This window comes from Natrix helvetica (genome assembly GCF_964273705.1).
Source record: "Natrix helvetica genome assembly, chromosome: 1".
Taxonomy (NCBI): Eukaryota; Metazoa; Chordata; class Lepidosauria; order Squamata; family Natricidae; genus Natrix; species Natrix helvetica.
Genome location: NC_138548.1, coordinates 245699039 through 245720828, shown reverse-complemented (window position 1 = coordinate 245720828; position 21790 = coordinate 245699039). Strand labels below are relative to the sequence as shown.

Sequence of the window (21790 nt, the reverse complement as noted above, 5' to 3'; positions counted from 1 at the left end):
TATCTACCAATGCTGGACAAGCATTCTCATGCCTGTGTCTTATCTTGGAAGTCTGGATTGCTGCCAAGATCTAGTCAGTGTGTTAATTTACTGTGAATAAATAATCTAGCAGTATTCTTGTCTTGGAGTGCTTTGGTGTGCGAAGAGAGGGGTCAGAACACATGCCTACGACCATCATTTCATGATTCAATAAGGTTCTTGTGGCAACCAACTTGTAAAGGAGCCCATGGCATGCTCTCCAAATTCTCCATATTCTCAGAACAAGCTTGAAACATTTGCCTATTGCAAGATGGGTGCGCTATCTTTAATAAACTCTTGCAGTCCCGAAACTGTTAAAATTCGTGCCCATTGTTTTCAGGAGAAAAAGAGATAGTCTGGTCATTTTCTCTACTTTAACTCTACATTAATATTAGCTCTACCAAAATAAGTTTCAAGCTCCTTGAATTAAGGTGTCCAGTGGCTACAACATCCTTGTTACTCCCTAAGAAGTAAAGTATATCCGCCATCTTCCCATCATCCAATCAATTAGGTAAAGGGTCACCTCGCACATATGTGCTAGTCGTTCCCAACTCTAGGGGGCGGTGTTCATCTCTGTTTCAAAGCCGAAAAGCCAGCATTGTCCGAAGATGCCCAATCAATTGCAAATGTATTAGTATTTGGCAAGTATTTATTTTACAAAACTTAAGTGCTCCTTTAATTAAACATGAGGAAAAATATGTATTCATGCTGCTCTGCATTGATGCAGGCTGAATTCCATTTAAATATTTATTTGCATTTTTAAAAAACAAAATCGGGTTTTGATTATGAAGCTTCTTATTCCATGCTGTTTTTTTCAAAAGTGAAGCAGCAGCGAGCCAGCCATAGCAACATAGATGTTTCCAGAGATGAAATCAGGAGGTTCTGACAGGTTCTGGAGGACCAGTAGCAGAAATTTTTAGTAGTTCAGAGAACCGGTAGTGGAAATTTTAAGTAGTTTGGAGAATCGGCAAATGCCACCTCTGGCTGGCCCCAGAGTAGGGTGGGAATGGAGATTTTGCAGTATCCTTCCCCTGCCACGCCCACCAAGCCATGCCCACGGAACCGATAGTAAAAAAAATTGAACTTCACCACTGGATGTTCCCAGCCAAGCCCTCTGTTTGGAATGGCAAAGAAACCTGACTTTTAACAATCCCAAGGAAACACAAATGGTCCCACTCAATGTACTGCCATGTTTTCATCCAGTGAATCCTTAAGACCAGGGGCCTCCAAACTTAGCAGCTTTAAGACTTGTGGACCTCAACACGCAGAATTCCCCAGCCAGCATGGTTGTCCTGGAGCTAACCTCCACAAGTCTTTTTTTAAAAATATATTTTTATTATTTTTACATTTAAAACAATGCAATACCGCGGAGTCGGAGTGATCATACATTCACATTATGTACAGCTAGTTTCAACCATTAACAATTAATCTACTTAATACATTGTCTGTCCTTCTGTTCAATCACAATATATACATTTGTTCCAGTCTTGTAATCTTGTCTTATACCAATCATAGAATCTGTTCCATACTTCAAAATATTCTGATTCCCTTTTATTTTTAAGTTCAAGAGTGAGCCTATCTGCTTCTGCACAGGCCAACACTTTTCTGATTATATCAAGCTCTGATGGTGTATTTTCTTTTTTCCAATACTGTGCATAGGTTATGCGCGCTGCAGTCAGTATATGTATAATTAGATAAAGTGTATCTTTCTTAAACCCCTCCGGTATTATGCCTAGGAGAAAAGTTTCTGGTTTAAACTCCACAAGTCTTAAAGTCAACAAGTTTAGAGATCCCCTGCTCAAGACCATGGTCCTATTTTCTTTTATGGTCCCCTTTTTCTTTCAACCAGTAACCATTCCTGTCCTGGAAGATAGTCCTTTGCTAAGAATCAAAGCAGGCAGGTCAACAGCTCACTATAGCCAGGAAACAATGTAGTTCTCCATTTGCTGGGGCAATTAGTGGCCAGAAATAGTACCAATTTGCAAGAAAGAAAAAATATTTAAACACAAAGGCGATGTGTGCCATCATGTGGATTGGAAACTCAGTCTTCCCAAACGCAGCCTTTCTTCCTATGCATTTTTATCTACATCAAATAATCTGCTGACCTGAATTTTCAGCTTCTCCGGAATTCAAAACTCTCTCGTTCAAAGCAAAAGCTTTATTTGGATTTTTAGTGTGATGGAACAAAATTTGAAAAAAAGGGTTTCTGGTCAAAAGTAGAGCTGATGTACCTTCAGGGCTCTTTCCTAGTTAGATTTCATTTCCTGCCTGGGCAACAGTTTCAGAAGAATTGACCCTGGTGATTTGCTTGAGGTGACAGCAGCAAGATAGATGTAACTTGGAATTACATTAACCACATGGCAATGTAGAGCCCGACAGTCTGCAGGAAAACTGGCTGCAAAAGAGAGAACCTCAAACAGATGGCCTGAACAGCTGGCATTTACTGAACCTCCCACAAATGCAAATGGCACCCTGAACCCACCTGTCAAAGACAGACCCTCTATATGTTGTCTTTCTCTGCGCACTGGAAACCCAGAGGCAAATGTTTTAATCCACCACTTCAGTCTGCATGCCAAAAATGATCATTTCATTGGATTATAAAAGAGTGGACCATCAACTCTTTCTGAATTTCCGAGCGTCGGTCAAGTACTTCCAAGGCTTTGCTAGATTCCCTGGGAAAAGGAGGCAGGGGTTAGAAAGGAGAAAAAGAAAAGCAGGGAAAACAAAATCAGAAAAGAAGGTTGCCCGCAAAACTGCCTTATTAGATACGTATTTCAGAAACATTAAGAACGTTTGATTACATCCATTGCACTGTTTGCCGGCTGACTTAGTATCTTCACTTGGAAATGTGATGTTGCTGAACTGTAACACGCTCGAACTATAACATAACATGCTTTCTTTGATTTGATTTTAATCTTGCTGAACTATAACATGCTTGAACTATGCTTGACGAAAAAATAAATAAATAATGAATAAATAAAATAAACTTTTGACTCTCCTTATGGCACAGTTCCCCAAATGACAGCTTTAGACCTCATCCACTTAAGTCTTCAGATCTACTTTATGTACTCACTGAGTAGTTTCATAGATTGTCCTAAAGCATGATTAAGCATTCAGCATCTTGCACTGCTTGTACCCACCACTCCCTGCACACACACACACCCTTCTTAGCAAACACATTAGACGTGTCTAATGCTACCCCAGTGCAGTTGTAAACACAAAATGCTTGACAAAGGGCACAGCCAGATGTTCGGATTAAAAATATAGTTCACCAACACGTTGGCGTAAAATTGGTTACCTTACTGCCCAACCACATTTTGCCACCCTATTGGAAGGATGCTGAGGAAGGACATGGTTTTTTCCAGTTCTAATATGGGGCAGGTTAACATAACTGATTAATGGATTGTCCTGGTTCAATTAATTTCCCCTCCCATTGAACATCACCTGCAAGGGGGAATGACAATCACCCATCACTTTGCCTTACATGGGCTGGGGCTGCAACTTGGGGAGAAGCAGAGTTTGGAGAGTTAGCTACGTCCATGAGTTAGCCCTCCCCCTGGCAAATCAGATACGAGGTTTCCCAATAAAGCAGGAAAATGTGGCAGCGTAAGTTCTGGAAAGGGCTCTTTATCTGCCAGGGTCCCTGATCCCATATATCAAGAAATAGCAAATAATTAATGGTCTTTCCCTCCTTCTCCTGCTGCCCCTTCAAGCCCTGACATTCAAGCTAGACTTAGTTGGGCAGGGAACAGTGACAGGAGAAGCAGAGAGTGTCTATCAGGCACCCAGAAAAAAAGCAGAAAAGCACAAGTAGGTAGGATAGTGAAGCAAGCATGATCTGCTTCATTGATCCATTAGTGTTTTGAAAGAGAGCTCAACCCATGCCATGGTGCTTTTGAGTATGGGTTTAGTGTAGGGGTATCAAACTCGATTTCATTCATCAGGATTGTGTTTAACATCGGAGGGCAGGGGGTAGCCATGATAGGCATGGCCAGGGACATGGCATTGGGGGCATGGCCATGGTGGGCATGACACAGGACTCATGTCGGGGGGCACCTGTGCTGGCCAAGTGCTAAGCCGGGACTTCCCTGAGACCCTCTCCCACTCCCCTTCCTTCCTTCTTTCTTCCCTTCCCTCTTCATTCTCCTTTCTTCTTCCTTCCCCTCTTTCCATATTTTTTCTTTCCTGGCTCTTTCCATCTTTTGTCTTTCCTCTTTCCCTCTTTCGTTTCCTATCTTGCATGCTCAAATGCAAAAGGGGAAACATTTCTCCTTTTGTTTTGTTTTTAGTTTGTTTTGATAGCCCTCTGTCAGTGGAAATAGAGCTCGGGGGCATGCGCGCGGCCCCACTGAGCTCCGTTTTTGCTGGCAGAGGCACCATGGGCCAGTCCTTTGCTGTTTCCAGGCCGGCTGCGTGGGCCAGATCTAAGCACCCTGCGGGCCTTGAGTTTGTCACCCCTGGTTTAATGCATTTCAGAACAGCAGTAAACCCATGCTTAAAGCAGAATAATTGCCAAGGAATAGTCTCTCTTCACAGTGCAGCTCCTCACAACTGCTTCACGTCTACCACCAGCACAACATATGCTATTTTGAAACACAGGTTTATGGGTTTAGGGCAGAGCTAGAATTATTTGCAGGAGAATCTGGAAAAGGCAGCTTTTTACTTCCTAGACTTTGATCACAGGAGAAGCAGAGTGAGCAAGGAGACTATTCTCTACTCAGCAGATTTCCCCCCCATCCCACCTAATCAGAAGCCTGGCAGATAAGGTTAGTAATATGTATTCATATTGAACATTTAATATTAGTCCTCATTCTCTTGCTTTACTGTGCAGCAACCACTAGGAAACCGTTATTCAGGCTGTTCTTGTGTGAGAGTTATTTCTTATCCTGATAAAATGTCTAGCAATGAACAAAATAAAGAACACCTTTGACTGCCTCTCCTTCACAAAAGAGGCACGCTGACAGACCTTCCTATCCAAAAAAAAAAAAGGAACAGGAAATGAACAGGAATTTTTTTTTCATCATAAACTGTTTATGGATATAGAGATTTCTCATCTAAAGGTACGGTATTCAAGTGAAATTCTTGTGTTGTTAACCTTCCTCTTCGTAAACGCTATAAACCGGATCCTAGTTTCTTTCTCCTCAAATTATTTGTTGATCGAGAGTGTCTCCCGAGTCACTCAGGATAGTGAGTTGGGCAGTATATATACATTTAATGTAAAAATGTATATACATTTAATGTAAAAATTAAATAACTAACATGTTTCCAGACTAGACTGGCAGGAGGGGAGCCTGTCGTCCGTGTCTGTGAGGCAGCAGCTGCCTCAGATATCTGGTGGGTTCTCTAGGAGAACATAATTTGAAACCATTTGAAACACACTGTTCAAATCATAACAGACTTTAGTGCTACTTTCAAACTGGAACAGCTCGGGACAAAACTGCCTCACGTGAGGGATGGGGAGGAGATCCAGCCAATATCACTCTCCGTATAAAACAATAGTTACCAGGACATGCTCAGGTACAGGACTCAAATCAGGGTGAGCCAGGGGTGGGCTTCACCCTGTTGCTGGGTGGGCGTGGCCATGGTGGGTGTGGCATAGTTGGCCTTCTGCACCATGGTGATTGGCGGGGGCATTTTCACCTTCCAGAACTTCCAGAAGGCCCGTTTTTCACCCTCCATGAGCCTCCACGTGGGCTCTGTACTTACCTGACATCCTAAATGGCCCGCATGGGGACTCCTGGGAGAGGCGGGGTGGGAAGGGCGGGACAGGGTGGGTGGGGTCAGCCAGGGGTGGGATTTGCGGGTTCTCCAAACTGGGCAGATTCTTAACTAGAGGTTGTCCCGAACCCATGAGAACCCGCAGTAGCCGACCCCTGGGGTGAGCCCCAAAGTTCATTTTTGGTTCTCAAATAAGCATTTGTTTAGTTGGAAATATGAAATTCCTCTAAAAGCTTCTCTTAATGTGCATAATACCTGCCCAGAATTCCTCCTCCTTGTATCTTCCTCTTGAGGCTCTTCCTCACATTTCCGTTATCAATTCCCAGAGTGGAAAAGGCTTTGATAACCTATAAATGGGAGAAGACACATCCAAAAATACTGACCAACCAAAACGATACAAAGAACATAGGCAGCCCTCTTATATCTCCCCTGAGTGGATCCAGGTCTACTGACCTGGACACGAACTGCTTCACTGGTGTCCAGTTCTAACATCTCCAACAAGACAGAGAACAGGCTTGGGTGGCGGATACCAAGAACTCCCTAGTAAAAAAACAAAGCAGGGGGGACTTTATGGATTGCATCTGATTAGCCGAATGTCTCCCAACAGCCTTTCCCTTGCAGATTCTCAGGCAATGCCCCAATCTGCTCCAGAGAATTTAGACGCCCTCAGCAGTAGGTCTGAAGGAACATCCAGTGCTGGGAGAGAGAAGAAGATGGGAGGAGAGGAAATGAGAGGAAAAGGAGGGAAGGAAGAGAGAGGTGAGGACAGGAAGATGGAAGGGAGAAGGAGAGAGGGTAGGAAGGGGAAGGGGTGGAGAGAAGTAGGGGAGAGGTAAGGGAAGAAGGAAGGGAAAGGAGATGAGGAAAGAAGAAAGTAGAGAAGGGAGGGAGGGAGAGAAAGGAAGAGAGGAGAGGAGATGAGAGGAAGAGGAGAGAAGGAAGATAGAGATGAGTAGAGGAAGATGGAAGGGAGAAGGAGAGAAGGAGAGAAGGGGAAGAGGAAGAGAGGAGGGGAGAGGTAAGGGAAGAAGGAAGGGAAAGGAGGAAGGAAGTAGAGAAGGGAAGGAGGGAGAAAAGAAAGGGAGAAGAAGGTGGTGTCAAAACAGGTGAGGGATGGTAAACAAAGCAACCCAAATGGAATATTATAATTCTATAAATGGAATGACAAATGTATAAGAACCACGAATGTAAAAAAAGAATAATAACTATGTGAATGTATACCTATAATTGCATATAGAGAAAAAAATAAAAAAACTATATATTAAAAAAAAAAGATGGGAAACTTTCCGATATAACCAGAAGCCCACTTCCCTCCCCAATTTCTCCTGTAAGACCCCTTTTTGGAGATTGCAGACGGATAGATTGAAGCTAATAGGCTAAGCAGGAACTAAGACTTACTAACAGGGGTGAAATGCTACCAGTTTGGGCTGGTTCACCTGAACTGGTAGTAAAAATGCTACCAGTTCACTCGAACCAGTAGTAAAAAAAAATGCTTTTAAAAAGTTTTTAAAAGGTTCCAAGGATCAGCTATATGACAATCAGTTGTGCTGTGCGATTGTGGGAATCTTTTTTTAAAACTTTTTAAAAGTATTTTTTTACTACCTATTCGCCTGAACCGGTATTAAAAAATGCTTTAAAAAAGGTTCCGACCATCACACGGCACAGCCGATTGTCACAGCGGATCATGTGTAAGATTGTGTGTGAGTTCAGTTGTGTAGCTTTTGTGTCATTTTTGTGTAAAGTGTGATAGTTTGTTTTTGAGCTCTCCGTGACTCTGTGAGGTTCCTGCTTGTTGCACCAAGCCATGCCCGCTCGGTCACATGACCATCCATCCACGCTCACCAAGCCACGCCCACAGAACCGGTAGTGAAAAATTTTGAACTTCATCACTGCTTACTAAGGTAATCACCGCCTGCTTCCGGATCACATCATTTTCATCTTTTAACTGCCTGTGGAAGGGGAAGGAATATTTAAGTGAAATAGAAAAAGACATTTTCTCCATTGCCTGGATATTTAGTAAAAGAGACAGAGAGGCATTCCAGTAGACGGCTCTTTGAAAGAACCTTTTCTAAAGATCCATTCTCAGAAAGGGGAGCTTTTCTGCCCTACATGGGTAGTCCTTGTCTTACAACCACAATTGAGCCTAAAATTCCTGTTGCTAAGTGAGACATCTGTGCAGTGAAATTTGCCCCATTTTACGACCTTTCTTGCCACAGCTGTTACGTGAATCACTGCAGTGGATAAGTTAGTGACATGTTGCTAAGTGAATCGGGCTTTCCACATTGACTTTGCTTGACAGAAGGGGGCAACAGGTGATGGATCACATGACCCCATGACACTGCAACCGTCATAAATATGAACCAGTTGTGAAGCATCTGGATCCCTCGATCATGGGGATGCTGCAATGGTTGGAAGTGTGAAAAAAATGATCAAAGGTCACTTTTTTTCAGTATAACTTTGAATGGTCGCCACACAAACTGTTGTAAGTTGAGGATTACCTGCATTTCCCATGCCTATCCAGTTGGGTGACATAGCCTAAACCAGGGGTGTCCAAACTCTCTCTGTTTCTATCTCTCTGTCACTCTCTCTGTCTCTGTCTCTGTCTCTCTGTCTCTCTGTCTCTCTCTCTCTCTCTCTCTCTCTTCCTTTGCTTATCTGGGCCAGCAAGAACTGTTCTACTACCAGGTGCCATTTTATAGAACTTTGGAATCTGTGCCTCACCTCGAACCTCTTTTGCCAGTATAAGATTATAAATACACTCAGTTGCGGAATCTCCGTAGTCATGAAACAATTGTTTATGAGTAAGATTCATTGAAACTAGTGAAAATTATTTTTTAGTAAACCTACATAAGACTGGAGTGGACCTATGGGATTCTTTATTTATTTGGACTAGTAGAAACTATTTACCTTCCCTGCAGTGCTAGTCTCACAGTTACAATACAAACCCAAGCAGGTCTGAGCCTTGCTACTCATAGGTAGAATCCAACTGGATCTTTTATGCTGATAATTCCTAACTACAGTCTCTTCCTACAGTAGAGAGAGGTGGGGGCAGGATTATAACAAGCATCTTCTGATTTTATCACTTTTGCTACCATACAGCAAGTCTACACACACACACAGAGCCAAGACTGATCAAGCTGCTTATGCCATATTTCGTCAGACTCTCTCTAAAAAAATCATCTGTGTACAAATGAGGATTTTGCGACCTTCAGAATGTGGTCTCTTGTGTATAAAAGGATAAATGCAACAATGATTACTCTGGAATATAATTATGTGAATGAAGCTCATAGGATTCTCCCAGTGCTGCTGCCATAAACAAATATTGTCTCTTAATGGGTTTCTTGTCTGAGCTGAAAGTGGGGGGGAGGATGGAGCACAATAGGACAACTTCCACAAAGGATCTTTGGGCTGTTTCCAGATCTACGCTGCACCAGCCCAATTCCTTTGCTTTTCTTTGGCAGGTGAATTGATTTATTTCTGGACAAAAGCCACACTTCCCAAATCACACTAAACTCAACTTCCCCCTTGAGATACTGAAGGGCATTGTGGGGGTTCTTTGCTCTTCAAGAACTGGACACCCCACAGCATAACAAATCTGTAAAAAAAATACTTTACAGGTAATCCTCAACTTACACCTGGTTGTTTAGCGACTGCTCAGAGTTATGGCAGACTCCCACAAAGTTACCATACTTAAAACCCAGTTTCAAAGTTACAGTCACTGCAGGGTTCCTATGGATATTGAACCTTACAACTGATCACAGGGATGCTTCAGCTGTCCGGCCTTCCTTTTCTCCCCTTACCCATCCCATGGGGTTTTGGATCACAGTGTTTGAGCTGCCATCTTGATTTTTTATTCTCTCTCTCTCTCTCTCTCTCTCTCTCTCTCTCTCTCTCTCTCTCTCTCTCTCTCTCCCTCCCTCCCTCCCTCCCTCCCTCCCTCCCTCCCCCCCCCCTCCCTCCCTCTCTCTCTCTCTCTCTCTCTCTCTCTCACACACACACACACACACACACACCTCTGCCAAGCACAGGTGTCCAACCTGTACTAAATTATGCAGGAGAATTGTTGGAATATTTTGCACTCTGATTTGTCAGTTCGGAAGAGAACAGTGTTTGGCTTGCCCGTTCTCAGTGTTTCAAGACCGGCAGCAGCTAAGATGACCATGGATCATTTTCCAGTCACGAGAGAGAGAGAGAGCTTTATATTTGTATGCCACTTACCTCTCCGCTGTTTCCCAAACTCGCGTTTTCATTTTGAGTTCTTCAATGGCCAAAGCAATTTTCTGCCTGACTATCTGAATGATGGATGAAAGAAACAAGTGAAAGGCTTAGGTACAAATAAGGGGACACTGAATATCTGAACAAAATGATCCAGCATGTCTCAATGACTGGATTCTACTCATGTGGGATGGAATCCTATCAGAATTGCAAACCTTCTGGCCTTTTAATAAAGGGACAACTGTTGAGTTGGAGAAATTGTTCTTTTTGTGGGCTAGAAGCTCAGGCCTCAACCCAAGGATTACTTCCCAATTAGCTGGCAAGCTCCTTTCATGATGCTTCCCCATGTAGGGGTCCATTTATGATAAGCTTCTTATGCTTCTGTATGCAAAGATCCAGCTCGCTGGGAAAGGTGGATAGAAACAGAAGAATAGGACAACTGACAGCAAGATGGATGGGCTCAGTTAGAGTGGTGATGAGTGCACCATTGAAGGACTTGAAAAAAACAGGTTAGTGATAGATCATCATAGAGAAAATCTACCTATGTGGTTGCTAAGTGTCAAAAAGTACTTGATGGCACATAATCAATTTTAAAAATCAGTATTATCCATGCCTTAAGCGTGACCTTAAATGGACTCCAGAGGATGGTAAAGGACAGGAAGACCTGGAGGAGCATTGTCCATGGGGGCCACGATGGGTCAGACACGACTTTGCAACTAAAAACAACAACATCCATGCCTTAGAGCAGGGGTGTCAAACTCACGGCATCATGGCAGCATCACGTGACGTATCACAACTTCCCCGCCTTCATTAAACCGGTTGTGGGCATGGCCAGTGTGTGACGCATCTGGCCCATGGGCTGCAAGTTTGACAGCCCTGACTTAGAGCATACCACCTGAAATATATAAACTGTCCATTCTTAGGTAGCACAGCAGCATTGCCGTATAACCATGGACAGAAAGACAAACATCTATTCCCATTCTAGGACAGCTTTCCATCTCTATATTGACCAGGGTTTTCAATTCCCGGAATTGAATACAATACAATAAACAGCTTTTGAAATTGGGAAACATGGGAGCTGAAGTTCTGGCAAATTTCCAAAGTCTGCTATTTTAATTACGTCCGTGAAAGGTGCAGGATAAAAAAAAAGTGCTGATTTCTTTTCAAATCACATAAAGACCTCATAATTAAGGTACAACGTGAACCTTATCTGTGAAGACCTGTTAGAACAGAAATGAAAGCAGCAGCTGGATAGCAAGAGGGTGTGCCTAAGATTTGATCTGCAGCAGTACATGAAAGAGAGCGACAGTTTCTACCAGTGCCAATCTTCCTCCCAGACACATTTGTCTTTCTGTTCTCAATAGATTCAACAGAAAATATGAATCAGAAAATATGCATAAGCTCTTCCATGGAAGCTCCCTGGCCTGTGGACATTAACAATCTGGGAATTTTTGCTATGCCATATTCATGACTTGCTACCTTCTTTCTTCCTATAAAACTGTTATGCTTTTCTCCATATCAGCTGTACACCATTATCCTCCCCCCCTCTCCTCCTCCTCCTCCCCATCCTCAGCAGCAGCAGGAGCAGCATTGACTTTTAACTTCCATGCTTAATCTTGCTCACCATCTTCCCCCTGATTTTGATCTCCATCTGACTCTGAGCATAGATCAGTCTTGACCAACTGAAAGAATAAATGTAATAGAATACAGCTGGAAGGGGCCTTGGAGGTCCAGCCCCCTGCTCAAGCAGGAGACCCTATACCATCTCAGACAAGTGACTATCCAGTCTCTTCTTAAAAACCTCCAGTGATGGAGCCCCATGACTTCTGGAGGCAAGCCATTCCATTGTTTAATTGTCCTCACTGTTAGGAAATTTCTCCTGAATTCCAGGTTGCTTCTCTCCTTGATTAGTTTCCAACCATTGTTTCTTGTCCTGACCTCTGGTGCTTTGGAGAATAATTTGACCCCATCTTCTTTGTGGCAGTCCCTCAAATACTGGAATACTGCTAAAATAATGAGACTCAATAATGAACCATCACAATTTGATGCTATCATGCCACCTCTAATATGCTGAGCTATTTCTGTGAGTGGTTATCAGCATGACACAGGCATACTGTTATCAAACAGTACAGCAAGTTGGTTGGAGGGCCTGGACCTGAACCTTCTCAGGAACCATGACCATTTCCATGTCTGGCTTAGCACAAGGAGATCTACTTGTAAGGCTAGATGGTCAGCAGCAGTCACCCAGTGGAAGCTCAGACAGCCTTGCCTTTCCCTTGACTGATAAAGGGTGTCCACTGTACAGACTAAACGTAGAAGAAAGACAAGTGTCAAGGGACAGAAGGAGAGGACCTCTGATCGCAAGGAAAAAAATAATGAGACTCAATAATGAACCATCACAATTTGATGATATAGTGAACGGCTGTCAAACACATGGTGTCATATTGCCATCACGTGACGTTTCACGATGTTTTTTTCCCTTCACGAAGCTGGGGTGGGCATGGCCTGTGCACAACACATCCAGCCTGTGGGCCACCTCTTTGACAGCCCTGAATAGTGGTTATAAAGTTAGATTAGGACAGTAATGGCGAACCTATGGCACGCGTGCCACAGGTGGCACGTGGAGCCATTTGTTAGGGCACACGAGGCGCACTGGCCAGCTGAGTTCACCCTTTTTTTAAAGCCATTTTTCACCCTCCTCAGGTTCCAGAGACTTTATAGGAGCCTCCCCGCCCCAGAGGCCCTCTGGAGGCTTCATGAGCTTCCCTGAAGCCTCCGGAGCGCAAAACACCGGCCCTACGGGCAAACCGGGAACGGACTTCCAGTTTGCTTGGAGGGTCGTTTTGACTGCTCCGGAGGCTTCAGGGAAGCCTCTTGAAGGTCCCTGAAGCCTTCGGAGAGCTTAAAACGACCCTCCGAGCAAACCGGAAGTGACTTCCGGTTTGCTCAGAGGGTCATTTTGAGTGCTTCAGAGGCTTCAGGGAAACCTCCTGAAGGTCCCTGAAGCCTCCGGAGGGCTTCTCAGGGGGGCGGGGGAGGCTGCTTTTTGCCCTCCCCATGCTCCTATAAAGCCTCTGGAACCTGGGGAGAATGAAAAAAACATGAAAAAATGGGGGGGTGTCGCGCCTTTAGTGCGCGCATGCGCACTGGAGGAGTCGCACATTGTATTATGGGGTGACACGCCTGCACACGACCCCCCTGCGCTCCCCCCACTTATGGCACGTGAGCCAAAAAAGGTTCGCCATCGCTGGACTTATGGCACGTGAGCCAATTGCGCCCCCTACTGGACCGGAGTGCCCTGCGCACGGTCACTCATGCGCTGGTGACGTCTCGCCTGGACTACTGCAATGCCCTCTACATGGGGCTTCCCTTGGGACGCATCCGGAGACTGCAGCTAGTTCAGAACGCAGCCGCGCGGGTTATTATGGGAAGTACTCGTTACTCCCACGTAACACCTCTCCTGCGCGAGCTGCACTGGCTACCTGTAGCCTTTCGGGTGCGTTTCAAGGTATTGATCACCATCTTTAAAGCGCTCCATGGCAGAGGACCTAGTTATCTGCAGGATCGCATCCTACCACGCACGTCCCTGCGACCTATCCGCTCACACAGGGAGGGGCTCCTCCTGGTGCCGTCTGCTAGGCAATGCCAGCGGGCGACACCTAGGAGTAGATCCTTCTCTGTGATGGGCCCAACCCTCTGGAATGACCTCCCCCCAGACATTCGAACTACCACCGACCTCCGCTCCTTCCGGCAAAAGTTAAAGACTCACCTATTTCAATCAGCTGGCCTGGCACTGTCTTAGTTTTACCTCCCGGGATTTATTTATTTTAATTGGGTTTTAAGGGTTTTATAGGCTTTTAACGTATTATATTTATTATTCGATTACAGTCTCATAACCTCCTTCACCAGTATTAATTTAATTGTTTATGTATGTATTTTATAATGTATTTTAGTGACTGTACACCGCCCCGAGTCCTCTCCGGGAGAGGGGGCGGTCTATAAGTGTGAATAATAATAATAATAATAATCTCCATGTCTGCTTTCAGGCATGGAAACTCTCAGGGTTAATTTGAGCTGGATACTCAGAGTTGCTTCTTGCAAAATGGGTGAGAGTATATGATCAATCAATCAATCAATCCTCTCTCAGCTCTCCCAACCCAAGCTGGTTACTGTGTGAAAAACCGAAGGAGACAATACATCACTTTGAGCTTTTAGAGGAAAACCAACATATCAATCAATAAATCAAATAGGTAGGTAGGTACAAATGTCTTCACCCTTACCAGAAAAGGTTCATTAGATACCTTCTTGAGCAGCACATTAAAAACATCTTCCTCTAGTCCCTCCTGTTGGATTATTTCAAGGCCTATGGTAGTTAACAAGTCTGTGGCATCAGCACGATGCTGGATGGAAAGAGAAGAAATGTGAACTACTCAGCTAGTGATGGGATTTGGATTTCAGTACAAGCTTTCTTCAGCTTGGTCCTTTTAAAACTATTTTACATTAAGCAGAATGGCTGTTTCGTATTATCCACTGTTCATGCACCAAATATATGAAAGAATATATACATGAGAGACATCTAGAAGGTGTGTCTATATGTATGTACATCTCTCTCTCTCTCTCTCTCTCTCTCTCTCTCTCTCTCTCTCTCTCTCTCTCTCTCTCTCATCTATCTATCTATCTATCTATCTATCTATCTATCTATCTATCTCTATATCCATCTGTCTGTCTGTCTGTCTGTCTGTCTGTCTGTCTGTCTGTCTGTATCTCTATCTCTATCTCTATCTCTATCTCTATCTCTATCTCTATCTTTATAACATCATAATTTTCATTTAGATTTAGTATTGAGCAGTTTTCCTAGAAATGTCACTCACTAAATCCAGACTGCAGAAGTAAGTCTGCAGGAAGACTATAAAATTTATTCTTTTTCCACTTTTCTTAGCCCACAGTTCTTTTTAATTATTTTATTTGTACACCACCCAGAGTCACTCTGTGAGGGAGATGATCGATTTCAAAATACGACATAACATTGATATATTAGATAGAAGCCATTGATTCACACATTTATTTCAATAATGCTACAATATTCTAGGGAAGATGTTTTAAACTCTCTCTTTTCTAGTAAGCTTATGGTAAGCATCCAAATATATTGAAAGAGATTTCATTCCCCAACATAGTTGGGGGAGGGAAGTGCAAAATGACTACAAAAAGATCTGGACCTAAATCTTGTCTGAGTCAAGACTGCCCTGTTTAGCAGCATTCAGAGGGGAAGCTATGTTAGTCTCTTTAAGTTTACTTTATTGTCATTGCACCTCATAAAACGAAATCTTACTGAAAGATCAGTGGGTAGAACACTGTATTATCCAATATTCTGTCTATGGATTACATATTTGCAACCTTATGCTGAATAAAATAGTATAAGATTTTTATTTCTATTATTCTAGCTAATGTCTAAAACAAAACTTGGACTGAGCAGAAATTCCCAGTAGTGATACAGTCAGACTCCATGCAGCTTTTGAGGCCTCTCCTGTCCCATCCTGTTCAATTCTGCAATTTATCCACCGTGTCAGTTTTGGAAGCCATTTTTTTCTTTTGTGCTTCCTGACTGCCACATATTTTAGCCTGGGAAATTGGGAAGGGGGGGAGGGTTGTTGGAGCGGTTGAAACTTAGCCATAACAACATTCCTTACTCTGAAAGTCAAGGACACTTGCCTGCACTTGGGTGGGATTGCCTGGAGATTGTATCTTGTTGAATGCAAAGATTGGACCATGTGATGAACTTGTGGGTGTGGGACAGGGTTGTGAACTTTCGACTGGGTGGAGGAAAACCTGAACGCTTTCAGTTACGGGTTTTCCCAGATGTGCCAACTTGACATCTCTAATAAAGTGGAACTTTGAGGAACTTCTAGCCTCGTTTTATTTCATTGGGGGTGTTTTTTGGAACCCTGACACCAAGCTTTTGATTCTTAACTATAGAATACTAGTTTTGAGAATAGTTATTTTAACGCTTACAACGTCACCTGAATTGTTATGTGGACAAAAGCTGGAATTACAGTATGAATGAATCACTGAATGAAAAATCAAAAGAGGCAAATGCATTATTAAAGTATATATACCAAAGCCAGACAGTTAATCAACAATCTTAAGCAGCCAAATCAAGAAAGTAAGCAGTAGGAGAAAGATCTATAGACCAGCACATCAGTAGGAAATTAAATTAAACAAGTTAACCAAAAATTAAATACTGGCTCAAATCTCTTACCTTGTACACAGGGGAGTACTCCAGATGATCTAAGACTTTCCGGATAACGATAGCATTCATTATGCCCATGTGCTTTACCAACATAATCAAAGCCTACAGAAAGGATGTGGATAGAGTAACCCAGGTTCAGAAGGAAAAGGAGAAAAACAATTTAAGCTGAACTCACAAAGGCCTGTCTAGATTCAAGGCATTAAGGAAAAACATGGAAAGCCTCAGGCTACCTAAGTTAAGCTTTGAACTCTAAATATGATTGTTTATTGCTAGCTACTGTGTTTCCCTGAAAATAAGACCGGGTCATATTTTCCTTTGACCCCCCCAAATAAGCGCTTGGCCTTATTTTCAAGGAGGTCTTATTTTGAGGTGCAAGAGGCAGCAAGCATGGTCACCTCATGGCAGCTGCTGTGTTGCAATATTTTCGGGGAGGACTTATTTTAGTGCATACATTCAAAAGCCCAATTGGGCTTATTATCTGGGGAGGTCTTATTTTGGGGGAAGCAGGGTACTTGTCCAACAACACCTCAAAAACCTCAAGGAAAGAAGATTCCAAAATTTATTTTGGTTTTATTTTTAATTGTTTGAGTCTTTGCGTACAACCTTTCCATATGGTCAAGTTAAAGGGCTACTCACCAGACCTTGAGCCAAGAATTCCTAGTCAAGCAGTTTTAGGACTTGGATTTAGAATGCTTCAAAAAGAGCTAACATGAGTTTAGCACTCTTCTCAAAGAGTACTAAACTAGAGGTTCTCTGACCAGTTCTGGAGAACCGGTAGTGGAAATTTTGAGTAGCTTGGAGACTGGTAAAGACCACCCCTGGCTGGCCCTGTCTCCATCTATTCTCTGCCTCCCGAGTCCCAGCTGATTGGGAGGGAATGGGGATTTTACAGTATCCTTCCCCTGCCACGCCCACCAAGCCATGCCAGGCCCACAGAACTGGTAGTAAAAAAATGTGAATCCCACCACTGTGCTAAATCCCTTTTTTAAAAGCAGCCCAACCAACAGCTGATATTACCAGAAGAGGAATAAGAGGAATAGTATATTATCAAATGGTAGAGTACTCTCTCCCACTCTCTCATGCGCGTGCACATTCTCTCCCTCTCCCTCTCCCTCCCTCTCTCTCTCTCCCTCCCTCCCTCCCTCCCCCCCCCCCTCTCTCTCTCTCTCACACACACACACACACACACACACACTCCACTGGACAGTCATTCTTCACCAACACTAATCAGCTATTTGGGATGAACCAGGGCTTCAAATCATAGAATGTCCAAGTGACCTGGCTGCTATATATCGAGAGTCCAGTTTTAAAGATCCAGATTCTCCCATAGTTCAAAGAAGAATGGCCTCAGTGGATAGTATACTTCAAGGAAATGGTGTACTTACTCCATTCTATAGTAGCCAATAGGTATCAGGCTGATACCACCCCTTAAAACTCACGGAAGATCTGCCAGGACCTGTTGCCTGCTTGCTTGAGGAGGACAATAATACTTAACACTGAAACAGCCAGGGATTACTTTAAATTGCATCAATTATGAGTGTGGCAACACATAAAGGCAACCTCATGAGGAAAAAGCAGAAAAACAAGGCTGCTCAAATATGTTTGTACCACAGTTAAGTACAGGTGGGGAAAGGCCAATGGCAATATATTTTTACTTCATAAGTACCTATCATTCTGCATCTGAAAAATTGTCATCTCAAACCTATGCTTTTACTGACTTTTTTTTTTAAAAAAGCAGGTTTATAATGCGGGTTTGCAGCATAGAATACATTAATTCTAAGTCTGTTCTCCTAACGCTACAGACCTCAATCCAATTTTCCATTCCACCTTCTGCAGCTTTTTTTCTTCCTTGGAGATCCAATAATTCATTTCCTAATGTCCTGTTTAATTCGGTCTGCATCAAAGTTTCCATCCACCATTGGGTGGAGCCGCAGAACAGATACACACGTCAGATATTCTTTGTATGGCATTTGTGTATTTGTAGAATTTTTCTCTTACTCACCAAGGTTTTCATTAGAAAAGGGGATGTCAAGTGGAAAAGGAAACCAAAGCTCTCCCTGAGCAATGAAGATAATTTTTAAAAATCTATTTCTAAACAGAAGTATCATTAGTCCCAAGGGAGCTTTTTTTTCTGATTAAAATGCAGATCAAACCTAATTCTCCTTTCCTTTTCCTGGGCAAATGTTTCTGAGGTACCCTAGAAACCCTTTGAGAAGATAGAAATGCAGCTTCAATCTCTGCATTCAAATGTCGCTTCCCCACCTGAAACTTCTTCTTCTTCTCTACATGGGTCAAGAACATGAACATTGCCGCTTGGGCAATTGGATTGGATGCGTCCAAGTACCCCAAGCAAAGAGCTGCATTGAAGGTAACGCTGTCCAAAGGTTCCTGCAAATTCACCAAGCGTGTCAGATTTCGAATTAAACTGGATCGAGCCCCAATGCAATCATACTGTGAAGAGAGAGGAGCTGAATTAGTTTAAGTGTTATTCGAAATAGCATTCCAGAAAGGAAAGAGTTGCCCAGAACTTGGGTCAGCATTAGCCTATCCGTAGTATTATACATTCTGATATATTACCTCTAAGGAGGGCATTGTTGACCATGCTTGGAGAACAACTTTCAAAGCAACCAGTGTGTCTTCTCTCCGATTCAGGCTTGCCACTTTCAGGTGTCGAATTAGCACTTTCATTACACAAGTCTGCAGGCAACCTTCTCCAGAGAATGAAGAAGGAACGAGACCAAGGAAAGCAAAACAAAAAAATACACAAACAAAAACACCTTCATTGAAAATTCATTGGCAATCACAGAAAAAATACATTGATGTATAGTCTAGGACCGTGATGGCGAACCTATGGCACACATGCCACAAGTGGCACGCGGAGCCATTTGTCAGGGCACGCGAGGCGCTGCCCTGTCAGCTGGCCAGCGCGCATGCGCGCGCTGGCCACCTGAGTTCACCTTTTTAAAAGCTATTTTTCGCCTTCCCCAGGCTCCAGAGGCTTTATAGGAGCCTGGGGAGGGCGAAAAGAGCCTCCCCCGCCCCCCGCCCCCCCGGAAGCTTCAGGGACCGTCCCTGAAGCCTTCGGAATGCTTAAAACAACCCTCCGAGCAAACCGGAAGTGACTTCCGGGTTGCTCGGAGGATCGTTTTAAGCATTCCGAAGGCTTCAGGGACCGTCCAAGGCTTCCCTGATGCATTTGGAGTGCTTAAAACGACCCTCCGAGCAACCCGGAAGTCACTTCCGGTTTGCTCGGAGGGTGGTTTTAAGCGCTCCGAAGGCTTCAAGGACCGTCCGAGGCTTCCTTGATGCCTTCGGAGTACTTAAAACGACCCTCCGAGCAACCTGGAAGTCACTTCTGGTTTGCTCGGAGGGTGGTTTTAAGCGCTCCAAAGGCTTCAGGGAAGCCTCCGGACAGTCCCTGAAGCCTCCGAAGGGCCTCCGGGGGGTCGGGGAAGGATCTTTTCGCCCTCCCCAGGCTCCTATAAAGCCCTGGAGCCTGGGGAGGGCAAAAAAATGTAAAAAATGGGGGGGGCGTTGTGCGCGCATGCGCACTGGGGGGGCGTTGCATTATGGGTGCGGCACGCCCGCACTCGACCCCCCTGCGGTACCCCCACTTGTGGCACGCGAGCCAAAAAAGGTTCGCCGTCACTGGTCTAAGAGCAAATAATGGGGGCAGGGTGGATATTCTACATCTCCTCCAGAAGCTTGTGTATGTAATGGATGACTTTTAGCATTGTCCTCAATTGTTTTTGGGTTGTTGTTGTTTTTTGGAACACAGGAGTTCTGAGCCACAGCCTTTTCTCATCATTTCAACAAGTTTTCACTGTGAGGCTAGAAGAACTGTGGTCCGAGAGCAAAGAGCCAGAGGCCAGACACATCCATTACAATTGCACTTTTACTGACAAAGGCTAGCAGTTCAGCCTCCAGGATATAGCTCTTTGATAAACTAGTTCGTTATTATAACGAATGAACTGTTATATACTAGAAAAGCTGTAATAGATCAGAAAACCAGCAACTGCTATCAATAAGACTCAAGTCACATAATGTAGCAGGACCTCAAGGTTCTTGTGACTTCTGTCCTTGAAGTGTACATTACTGGCCAATGTAATGGAGCCTAATCATATTTACAATTCAGTGGTGGGACTCAAATTTTTTTACTAATGGTTCTGTGGGCATGGCTTGGTGGGCATGGCATGGCTTGGTGGGTGTGGCTTGGTGGGCATGGCTTGGTGGGCGTGGCAGGGGAAGGATACTGTAAAATCCCCATTCCCTCCCCACTCCAGGGGAAGGTATTGCAAAATCCCCATTCCTTCCCAATCAGCTGGGACTCGGGAGGCAGAGAATAGATGGGGTCGGGGCCTGTAAGAGGTGGTCTTTACCAGTCCTCCGAACTACTCAAAATTTCTGCTACTGGTTCTCCAGAACTGTTCAGAACCCGCTGAATACCACCTCTGGTACAGTTCCTTTACATGTATGGCCCACTGTTTGCACTTAGGTTCACTGCCAGCTGTGCACAGCTGTTGCCTGCCTTAAATTTCAACCCAGGGACCATATGGAAATGTATGCCTCAACCTACGTCTTTGTTTCTCCACAAGGTTTGATTCTAACAATAGAATTAAGACCCAGAAAGCTAACAAATTCACAATGCTAAAACTGCTCATTAGTTCCTTTCTTGGAAACCAATTTTAGCCCTTGATTTTAAAAATGTGTGCTCCAGGCTCGTATGCTAAATTCCAGGCTGCACAACGTTCACGGTGGTCTGCGTCTGATAAAGTTAACAAGACTCATATATGCATCACATTCTCTGCCACAGAAAGTCATGACAGCTAAATCCGCATCCTTTCTATGAGCACAAGTACAGAACATTGGCCTGGGGCACATTCCTATGTGAGTATTAAGCTCTCCATACAACCCTTTCAAAACATTCTGGGCACTTAGGTTTGTTCTTCCTTACAGCATTGCCGTCCTTGTCTTTGTTTCAAACTCAAACCTTCTTCCTTGACTAGCCATCCAATTTTTCTACTCATTCACCAAACATTCTGCAAAGAAGGTTTTAAGACTTTTAAGTTTCAATTCACAAGGAGGACACGTCTGTTGTAGTGACACCTGGGTTATTGCTCTTTTATTAGCATTTTTATCCTTTGCCCGAAATAGCAGAGTGACTTCTTATTTCACTTACCTTTCACCTAACCGCATCTATTTTGTTGACTTTTAAAAAATGTTTGTCCATATTTTGTCTATTTTTCCCTCTATTAGACCGCTGTGCTCTGGGAAGTGGCATTAAACTACCTGAGAAAGACAGCAGGTATTGCTCTCTTTTCATTCAAGGATGCCTGCTAGGCAGCAATCACTTTGGGGGAGGAATGTCAGTCCAGAGGATACTTCTGCAATGAAAGAGATCCAATAAAAATTATGCCTGGCTGTCTCTCAGTTTGGATCCCTGTTTTCCCGTTTCTTACCATCCAAGTGATCACACAATCAATAAAGAATTCTTCCTCAATCCAAAAGCAGGAGCAGCCACCACTTTCCAGAGGGCTGATTTAAATTTGCTTCAATGTTTGGATACATCACCACTTCACCACCAGGCAGGAC

General features: G+C 43.8%; 1 protein-coding gene across 2 annotated transcripts in view; it reads right to left on the bottom strand.

The window, feature by feature from the left end:
- Nucleotides 1-1777: 1777 nt before the first annotated feature.
- HEATR9 (HEAT repeat containing 9) overlaps nt 1778-21790 on the bottom strand; it is a 38159-nt gene continuing 18146 nt past the window's right edge. For both annotated transcript variants that reach the window (XM_081939194.1, XM_081939195.1), the window contains 9 exons: nt 18776-18906; nt 18461-18649; nt 16208-16300; nt 14232-14351; nt 9955-10028; nt 7634-7685; nt 6190-6276; nt 5992-6083; nt 1778-2690 (listed from right to left, as the gene is read on the bottom strand). In XM_081939194.1, the coding sequence (XP_081795320.1) occupies nt 2606-2690; nt 5992-6083; nt 6190-6276; nt 7634-7685; nt 9955-10028; nt 14232-14351; nt 16208-16300; nt 18461-18649; nt 18776-18906 (923 nt within the window). In that variant the 3' untranslated portion in view covers nt 1778-2605. The remainder of the gene's footprint in view (nt 2691-5991; nt 6084-6189; nt 6277-7633; nt 7686-9954; nt 10029-14231; nt 14352-16207; nt 16301-18460; nt 18650-18775; nt 18907-21790) is intronic.